At 30.8% G+C, this 10,536-nt stretch overlaps 1 protein-coding gene across 1 annotated transcript in view; it reads left to right on the plus strand.

Moving 5' to 3' along the window:
• The window catches only part of ARL13B (ADP ribosylation factor like GTPase 13B), a 68,316-nt gene extending 58,258 nt beyond the window's left edge, over nucleotides 1-10,058 (plus strand). The window contains exons 8-10 of the mRNA XM_043991077.1: nucleotides 3,645-3,749; nucleotides 4,466-4,534; nucleotides 7,581-10,058. Of these exons, the coding sequence (XP_043847012.1) occupies nucleotides 3,645-3,749; nucleotides 4,466-4,534; nucleotides 7,581-7,657 (251 nt within the window). The 3' untranslated portion in view covers nucleotides 7,658-10,058. The remainder of the gene's footprint in view (nucleotides 1-3,644; nucleotides 3,750-4,465; nucleotides 4,535-7,580) is intronic.
• The last annotated feature ends 478 nt before the right edge of the window (nucleotides 10,059-10,536 follow it).

Consider the following 10,536-nt stretch of genomic DNA (forward strand, 5'->3'; position numbering starts at 1 on the left):
GTAAGGAAAGGGGTAGTATGGAGTAATGGATGACATTGAGGTTACAAGCCCTTATGACTAGTGAGTTGTGTTGGTGCACGTGATGGCTTTTGAAATATGAGTTCAGTTTTGGGCTTGTTGTGAGAGGGTAGTGTAAGAGCACAGGTATTGTGCTTTCCTTCGGTTCTAATCCTGGTTGTGTTGTTTTAGTTTGTGCAAAATCTTTTTAATTTGATGTAATCAAAATTATCCATTTTGCATTTCATAATGTTCTCTATCTCTTGTCTGGTTATAAATTTTTCCCTTCTCCATATATCTACCAGGTAAACTATTCCTTCCTCTCTGAATTTACTTATGGCATCACCCTTTATGTCTAAATAATTTACCCATTTTAACCTTATCTTGGCATATGTGGTATGAGATATGCACATGGCATGTGAGTCTATGCATAGTTTCTGCCATACTATTTCCCAGTTTTCCCAGTATTTTTTGTCATATAGTGAATTCTTATCCTAGAAACTGGGGTCTTTGGCTTTATCAAATAGTAGATTACTGTAGTCGTTGACTGCTGTGTCTTCTGTACCTAATCTATTCTGTGAGAATTGGAATGACACCCCCTGCTGGGAAGATATTGCAAGGAAGCTCCGCCATGAGGAGAAAGCATGTGATCTAGAAACCCTGTGATTTTAGCATCTAGAAGTGACCTTTTCTGGGGTTTCAAAGGTCAGTTCAGCATCAGGAAGTGATGTTTGCTCGTGGGTCCTGTCAGTCAAAGTTACCGGCCAATTAGCTTGGAGCTATGTGTGTGTGGATGGCTCTTTTTCCTGTTTCACAAGAGGTTCTGGGGGTAGCCACTGAAACATTGGTCATTTTTTTGGTTCCTGACCTTGGCTTGGGGGGTTGGATACTGGGGTCTATTAGATAGAGATAGATTTTTATCTCTTTCTCTCTTCACCAACTTCTGATGCACTTTTAATAAATACTTAAAAATCTAAACTCTTGCTAAAGCTTCTAATTTAAAGCAACCACTCATTAGATTTTAGACATCATAGCTAGAATTTTAGCCCCTTACAATTCCATTGATCCACCACTCTATTTCTTAGCCAGTACCAAATAGTTTTGATGATTGCTGCTTTATAGTATAGCTTTAGATTAGGCTACCTTACTTTGCATTTTTACATTCTTCCAGATGAACTTTGTTATTTTTTTTCTAGCTCTATAAAATATTTTTGGTAGTTTGACTAGTATGATACTGAATAAATGAATTAATGTAGATGGAATTGTCATTTTTATAATATTGGCTTGGCCTCCCCATGAGCAGTTCATATTTTCCAGTTGTATAGATCTGACTTTATTTGTGTAAAAAGTGTTATGTAATTAAGTTTGTATAGTTCCTGGGTTTATCTTGGCAAGCAGACTCTGAAATATTTTATTTTGTCTAGTTATTTTAAAGAATTTCACTGTCTCTTGCTGCTTAGTTTTGTTGGTTATATATAGAAATGCTGATGATATATGTGGGGTTTGTTTATATCCTGCAACTTTGTTAGAGTTGTTAATTTATTTTAAGTATTTTTAGTTGATTCAAAAGGATTCTCTATGTATATCATCATATCATCTGCAAAAAATGATAGTTTTGTTTCCTCATTGCCTGTTCAAATTCCTTCAGTTTTTTTTTCTTTTCTTAATTGCTAAAACTAACATTCTAGTGCAATATTGAATAATAGTGGTGATCTTATTGGGAAAGTTTCTAGCTTATCCTCATTACAGATGTTTGCTGATGGTTTTAGATAGATCCTGCTTAACATTTTAAGGTAAAGTCCATTTATTCCTATGCTCTCTAGTGTTTTTAGTAGGAATGGGTGCTGTATTTTGTCAAAAGCTTTCTCTGCATCTATTGAAATCATATGATTTTGATTAGTTTTGTTATTGATGTAGTCCATTATGCTGAAAATTTCCTAATTCTGAACCAGACCTGTATTCCTGGTATAAATTGCACCAGATCATAGTGTTATTAGCCTGGTGAAAAATTGCTGTAATCTCTCTTTTAGCATCAGTGTTCATTTAGGGAAATTGGTCTATAATTTCTTTCTCTGTTTTGGCTCTTCCTGTTTTTAGGTATCAGCACTATATTTGTTTCATAAAAGGAATTTGATAAGACTCCTATTTTTCCAAATAGTTTATATACAATTGGAATTAATTGTTTTTTAAATATTTGATAGAATTCACTTGTAAATCCATCTGGCCCTGAAGATTTTTTCTTACCGAATTCTTTAATGGCTTATGCAATTTCTTTTTCTAAAATATGGTTAAAGTATTTTATTTCATCTCCTCTTAATCTGGGCAATTTATCTTTTTGTAAATATTCATCGATTTCACTTAGATTGTCAGATTTATTGGCATATAGTAGGGCAAAATAGCTCCTAGTTTTGTTTTTTTGTTTTTTTTGTTTTTTTTTTTGTGTGCAGCAGTTGGGGTTAAGTGTCTTGCCCAGGGTCACACAGCTAGTACGTGTTAAGTGTCTGAGGCTGGATTTGAACTCAGGTCCTCCTAAATCCAGGACTGGTGCTCTATCCACTGCACCACCTAGCTGCCCCAATTGCTTTCATTTTTGATACTAGTAATTTGTATTTCTTCTTTATCTTTTTAAATCAAATTAAACAGGTTTATTTATTGTGTTGTATTGAACATCATTTTTTTTGTTCAGCTCTGGTCTTTTTGTCAGAAAAGTCTTAAAGTCTCCCTATTTCATTAAGTATCTATCTTTCACACTGAAAGATTATGCTCAATTTTGCTGGAATTCTTGGTTGTAATCCAAGTTCTTTCGCCTTCTGGAATATCATATCCCAAGTCTTTTCATCCTTTAATGTAGAAGCTGCTAAGTCCTGTGAAATCCTGATTGTGGTTCCTTGATATTTAAATTGTTTTTACTGACTTATTGCAGTATTTTTCTTCTTGACCTGATAGTTCTGGAATTTGGTTACAATATTTCTTGGAGTTTTCATTTTGGGATCTCTTTTAGTAAGTGATAGATAGATTGTTTCAATGACAATTCTACTCTCTGGTTCCAGGATATCAGGGTAGTTTTCTTTGATAATTTTTAGAAAGATGCTATCCAAGAGGCAGCTATGTGGCACAGTGGATAAAGCACTGAGTCCTGGATTCTGGAGGAACTGAGTTCAAATCTGGTCTCAGACACTTGTCACTTATTAGCTGTGTGTGACCCTGGCTCACTTAACCCTCATTGCCCTGCAAAACCAAAAAAAAAGAAAAAGAAATAAAGAAAAATGAAAAAGCTGCTATCCAGGCTCTTTTTTTGATCATGGCATTCAGGTAGTCCAATAATTCTTAAATTATCTTTACTGGTATTTTATTCTTTGGTAATGAACCTTCCTAAACTTAACATTGTAAACTTCAAAGACAGAAAAACCTGTTTCTAGGCCTGTCCTGAAACTTTTCTAGCTTGGGAGTAGGACCCAGTAGAACTTGAATTTTGTATTCTTAGATACAAGATCACACCTACTCCTGATGAAATATGAGAATGAGATAGGGGTTGAGTGTCAGTAGCCTATGCTTTGAAAAAATTGTTTCTCATTTCCATATAATATGGTTTTTATCATAATGTGTCAATTGACATATTCTTGACATAATATTTATATTCCATGTAGATCGCCCTAAGAAGAGAAGGAAATTCCGGCTCAGAAGAAGGAACCGGGTTGGACCAATTGATTCAGGAGATACTGATCCAAACTCATCTGAAGATCCTCAACCTCGTGAGTAATTAGAGAAAAAAAAGATTTTTTTCCAAAACATTTTTGAAAAATTTCTAAGTCCTAAATTAGCAGGTTTTCACTTTTCTCTAAAAATTATCAGTCATGGGTAATATAATCTTTATCTCATAGTGAAAATAGGAAGTCAAGTTAACTTTGCATGTTTTTGCCTCAAGTTCTCTTTTAAAGGTCTGTAAACAGATTGCTATATAGAGACTAGTGAATTGTTGAATTGAGACCCCTGAGAATACTATTTTTCACCCTCATACATTAAAGTTCACTTATGTAAACTTGCCTGTATAATTTTGACATATTGAATAGCATTGTAAAGCAACTACTCAAAGTGTCTTGTCTGATTCTTATAGTTTTCCTTTGATTCCAAAATGATTGAACTTAAAGTGTGTAGATTTCCTTCCACATTTTTCTTAGTAATCCTTAATTATATTTGAAAACTATTTCTTTTGAAGGGTATGCTGAATTTTTTCCCTCTATTGTTTGTTAATAAAATTTGATATACAAATAATGAGGCTAACTGCCTTTAATTGAAAATGTAATTAGGAAGCATTTAAAAGATATAAGGATATCTAGAATTGTCATTCAGTCTTTTTTCTTTAGCCTTTATGTTTATTCATAATTCCTGATGAAACAAGGATAATCTCTCCTCAGATCCACAGCTTGACAGCACTGTGATATTTTTGAATGTTTTTGTTTTCCTTCAGTTGGCTGCGATACCCCCACAGTCACTAGACTTCCAAAACTTGAACCTCTTGGTGAAACGCATCATAATGGTAATGCAACAAGATAATGTACTTGATGTCTCATCTGTATTCTCTCCATCAATCTTTATACATTACTTTTGAGAATCTGTTTTGATTATTTTCGTCTGATTTCAAAAATATTGTATTTTGTTTTATTTTGCTCTCTTAAGTACATTGGTGTCTGTATAGATTATTTGATATTCTAGAATTGTCATTATAAAGATATTCTACCTAGCAATTGACCATCACAATTAGTCCAATAATGCTAGAAAAGAAAAAGAATCAGTCTTTAAGTGTTTAAAATTTTTAAAATACCTTATTTAATAGTAATATGAAGGAATCTTAAGTGGTTCATTGTATGTTAAATAACAGTGCCAGGGGCAGCTAGGTGGCACAGTGGATAAAGCATGAGCCCAAATTCAGGAGGACCTGAGTTCAATCCAGCTTCAGACACTTGACACTAGATGTGTGACCCTGGGCAAGTCACTTAACCCCAATTGCCTCACCAAAAAAAGAAAAAAAAAAGATATAAAATGATAAATTTGAATCACATAATCACATAGTAAAGTTAAAATCTCTTTCTTTTGAGGATTTTGTTGTTATTCTAAGCAAGGGAGCAGAAAGAAAATAGTATTATTTTAGATACTTAGGTTTTAACACCACCATATTGTATCTTTTAATTCCCTGTATGTATTGTTAAATTTGAACAGTGAAAAAAAATTTTTGAATTGAAAGATTTAAACATTTATGTTTCAATTTCCACAGCTTTCTGTTCATGACATCTTTTAAATTTGCATATGTGCATTTATTGAATGTATTAATCTGGATACTGTTTAAGTAACTAGTTTCCAAGTCTTTCCTACATGTTTCTAAAGTCAACTCTGTACCTGATTGTGGGAGGAGAATGTAGCACAATAAATTAAGAAGTAATCCCCAAAATACTAATTTAAACATGAGTTTCACTACTTTTTACCACTAGACCTTTCTTTGCCAGAGATGCTGACAAATAAGTTCTTTTTTGTCTCTATTTATCCTTTCCAGTGCCTACCAAAAAGAAGTAAGTCACAAATGGAAAAATTAAAGAGAGAGCTAGTACAAAAAGATAGTTGGGAATTTATTTGGTTTGTCATTTGGTGTATCACCAATTTCCTATGGTCACCTTAAAAAATTAATGGTCAAGGAAAATTCTTATTTGAGCTTTGATATTAGACATTTATCTTGATAATAGTGTGACTGAAGCCCCATTTTGGCTTTATTTCTCATAAATTTCATTTGTTTGCTATAAATGAATGTATGTGTATCTGTGCATGTGCTTCTTGTGTGTGTGTGTATGCATATATGTCCGTGTGTGTATATATATATATATATATACACACATACATATATAAAATTATCTATCTGTATCTTCAATTCACTCTTATTCATTAGCTAACTTGTCTTGTAATTTAACTAATTTATCTTAGAAAATTATTGTTTTGTTTAAGAACTGTCATCATTTCACACAGATTCTTCTATTTATGAATGCCAAATGCAAAAACTAAAATATTTGTCATACTTTTTAAGCATTAAGTATATACTTAATGAACTACTAGCTCCTTTTACAAGTTATATCATTTAAACTTCATGTTCCCATATATTATTATTTCTATTAGCATAATCGAATAGCATTTGTAGTAATATGTAAATATTATGTAGCTCCAAAATCAACATTTTATTGTTTTATATAGGATTTATAACTGTTATTTACAGGTTTCACATAATACAGAATAGAGAAGTCAATAACAAAAAAAGACAGCTATCTGAAGAGACCAAGGCATCAGATACTACCAAGTACTGGAGAAATTGGTTATTGTAAATGAGTAGTATAATAGACTATAAAGTTTCTTGATAGTCTAAAGCAAGAAGTGAAATGTCATTTTCATTTCTAACCAAAGAAGCATCTACATTTGGCTACATAGAAATTCATTTGGAAAAAGATATTGTTTCTGCTTTGCTTATTTACCTTTTTTTTTTTTAAAGGAACACAAATTTAAAATTGGCTCCTTGTGAATACAGATTTTTTTTTTCTTTTCATTTCTTTCCCCAGTGCCTGGCACATTAGATGGCTTAATAAATACTTGTAGATCGATTGATCTTTAAAATGCCTAAAGACAAAAAGTATTAGAGCAAATTGTAATTTATCTTTGGATTAATGGCAATTAGACTTAAATAACACTTTATTTATTTATACATTAATACATTATACATTAAATATATTTAATCATGTATTAAAATTATTCAGTTTAGATTCAAAAGACCAGTAAAGTAGGATTTAAAGTTAAACAAATTAATTTAGCCTAACTACTTTTTCTTTATTAATATCGCTTTATCATGGCAGAATAATGACTTTAGGATAAATAGGTTTTTACTTGATAATATTGTAATATATTCATTTTGTGTGAATGTGGTAAACATCTCTAAGCAGTTCATTTGAATTGAATAAAAGGAGTCACTTTTTTTAGTAAAGGATAAGAATTTATTATGAAGAACAAAGTAAGACATGTCTTCTTTTATCTCAAAATTCCCTGATAGTGTGGTGCTATTTCTCTCAAAGTATGAGGCAGTATGAGAGTAACTTGGGAGTAGTTGGGAGAATTGATAGTTACTTATCTCTTCTTTAGCTGTGAATTCACTAAAAATAGCAAGTTTTAATGTTATGTCAATTGTTTTAAAGAAGCAAAACTAGATGATTGTACAGGGTTACTGTGGTTTAAGAGAAGATAATGTATTTTATGCCATCTTAATAGCCTAATTAGCTAGAATGTAAATTGACTTTTGAAATAAAATAATTCAGGTTTGTTATATATTTTTTGATGCTGTTATGAAACCCAAGCCAAACTTAACACCAGGTATAGAGTCAGTGGTTGAAACTTTTGTTTTGTTTTGTAGGAATACCTAAAAAAATGTGTTGAGTTTTCCTCTAAGCCCTTCCCACCTCAAACCTAGGGTTGCCTGGGTAAAGAATGTTATTTGAAAATAGACATCAATGTAGTAAATTTGGATTAATTATGTCTTGGTTTCTTTTCTTTTTATATAGATTTCTATGGAAAGCCTCTGCCACCACTGACTTTACGTCAGCGACCTAACGGTGATACTGATGATTTTATCCCATAATTAATTCTCACTTGGTGTTTTTTTGACAAGAATGACAGACTCTTACTGACTAATTCAACTTAAGGACAATTTATTTTTGCAAAGAAGAAAATATTCTGAAGTTTATAACCTTCTGAAATGATATTTTTAGGTTCGCTGAGATTTCTTCCAGAGATCTGATTACTTCCAAAGAAACTAATTCATCAATTTTTCTACTTCCTAGCTAAGTTATTATTTATACTGGTTCTTTGTTATTTAAAGAGACAAGGAATAATAGGATTAGACTTAAAACTTTTGGAACCAAGTATCATAAAATGTTGACCATCTTGTTTACAATAAACATTTATGCCAATAGACCTGAAGGAAAACAACTTCATTGCCTTTTGCATTTGGACTTCGGACACTTTAATATTTTGTTTAATAATAATCAGTATTTATATTGTTTACATTTAAAATATTTTTGTAAGATAATTATACATGTTAGGATAAATCCTGGGTATTATAAACTAAAATTATGTACTATATTTTTATATTTTTTTGCTAAAATTTTGCTTGTAGTTTGTGTTAATCTAATTTGTTTTGCTGTTTTCTGTAGATTCTAAATATCCATATTTTGTTTTGATAGAATAATATAATACACTCTTTTTTAAAGCCATATAAAATTTATCCTACTTTTGTACAGTTATATTTGTCAAAATAAATCTATTCTAACTGTATGAATAGGGACATACTTATATATCTTTATAAAAATAGTGAATAATTCTTAAAGTATCCCTCCTTATGTTTTATATTTTACTTCAATTTTTGTAGCAGAAACCAAAATCTTGATTCTATACCAAATTATGCTGAGTGAATGACTTATCCAATGAGAATTTTCAGGTTTTTGTTGAACTGTTTATTTTGAAAGATTTTTGAAATAGCCATACCTTGAAAAAAATTTAAAGAATTCCCCCCTTGTTTAACATATAAACAACAAATTATTTAAATATTCAAGGATCTGGTAACACTCCTGGCAAAGCTATACTAGCCTTTTCAGGCTTCTCAAACTCTTTTTCATTTCAATTTTTAAACTTACTGGGCAATACCTTAATTGAATAAAAAGTTAATGCAGCTTCTAAAATGTGTCTTATAAACATGCAGTGGTTATGACACTGAGAACATCTGTAGCAATAAAAACTAAAAATGTTGGAGGAATACCACATGAAGAAAATAGTATTTTGTTGAATAGACCAACAAAATTAATTATTCTTAAGATTAAAAATAATATAAAATTGTATACTTTAAGTTTGAATTATTATTTTTGATAAGATTGTATGATTATCACATAGGTGACAGTTTTAGTTATGTATTTTACTTTCCATATATCAATAATTCTATAGTTAATTAAATGTATAGCTATATTAAACCTAAAACACTTTTAAAATAATTAGAACTCTTTAATCGTTTCTATGTGAGACAGAAACATACTATTGTCTGATATTAAAACATTATTTCAAAAATAGGACTAATATAATAATCTTACTTTTAACATTTAAAATTGATAATTAAAACATTTAAATACTATTTAATTTAATCTTCAGAATTTCATAGATCTAGCTAGCTTCATGGAACACCAGTCTTGATTATGAAGAACTTGAGGGGCATTTTTAAAACAGATATCATATGCCATATTTAGTAAGGAAAAGAGACTTCGTATTCAAATAACATTTGTAACAGGTTATGTCTGAGAAGTAGTCTAAATCTAACGACATGATCCTCTTATGGATTGAATTATATAAAATTTGAAATTTTTATCAGCCTGAACTTGGTTCTGGTTCATATTTTTTGTTTTATGTATTATGTTTATAATGTACATAAATATTTTTAAATTGAATTTATATTTCACTTTATGTATAGTTACGTAGTTTGACAATATATGATTGTTTTCCTTAGCTTTTAGTTTCCTCAATTTTATTTCAATTAATTGTTTTTGTACAACCCAGAACCAATAGTTGATCTTGTTCATTTCTGGAAGTCCTTTTAGAAAATAAAAAGAGTAAAAACTTATTATAAGATAAGTACAACTGCAAATACTGAATTAATAGGTTTTAATGTTTCTTATAATTTGTTTCTTCAAAACAAGAAAGGGGGCGGCTAGGTAGCGCAGTGGAAGCACCGGCCCTGGATTCAGGAGTACCTGAGTTCAAATCCAGCCTCAGACACTTGACACTTTACTAGCTGTGTGACCCTGGGAAAGTCACTTAACACCCCCATTGCCCAACAAAAAAACAAAAACAAAAAATAAAACAAAGTATTTAAAAGGCATTTGTAAATGTAATTGGATTTAATTGTGAATGTTTGACTTATTGTCACTGAGTTTATAGTGTCTGAGTATTATTAAACTATGATATTTACATAAAATAATAGCAATATTTTTACTTGATCTTTTTTTCCTTTGGTTTAAAAACCCAATTTCTGTGAATAAAATGGACTTAAGACATTTTAGTTATGTAGCTTTTAAATTAGTACCCTTTGTTATACAAATTTATTATTGTGTTATTTATAAATATTTTCCCCATGTCCTTTTTGTTTTTAATGATATGGAGAGATAAGCTGTTGTTACAGGCAATTGAAAAAGGTATCAATTTATTTTAGAATTCTAGAAAAATTAAGAGGCATATAATTCGAGTTTTTACACTCCACACACACAGTCTAATTAGAATTAAAGTTGGTCTTTTATTTGGTGCTAGAGAAAGATGACCAAGGAAGCAAGTCAAAGGACTCACCTTGGGGAGGAGAGCTCAGAAACATTCTCCTTTCCAGAACAGAAGACAAAAGCTTTTATAGAGAATTAGATGGGGGTTGTCTTCTTCAAACTGGAACAAATTCCCTTTTGGGGTAGGGTGGGGAAAGCTTGGATG

The sequence above is a fragment of the Dromiciops gliroides genome, chromosome 3 (assembly GCF_019393635.1).
Source record: "Dromiciops gliroides isolate mDroGli1 chromosome 3, mDroGli1.pri, whole genome shotgun sequence".
Classification (NCBI taxonomy): Eukaryota; Metazoa; Chordata; class Mammalia; order Microbiotheria; family Microbiotheriidae; genus Dromiciops; species Dromiciops gliroides.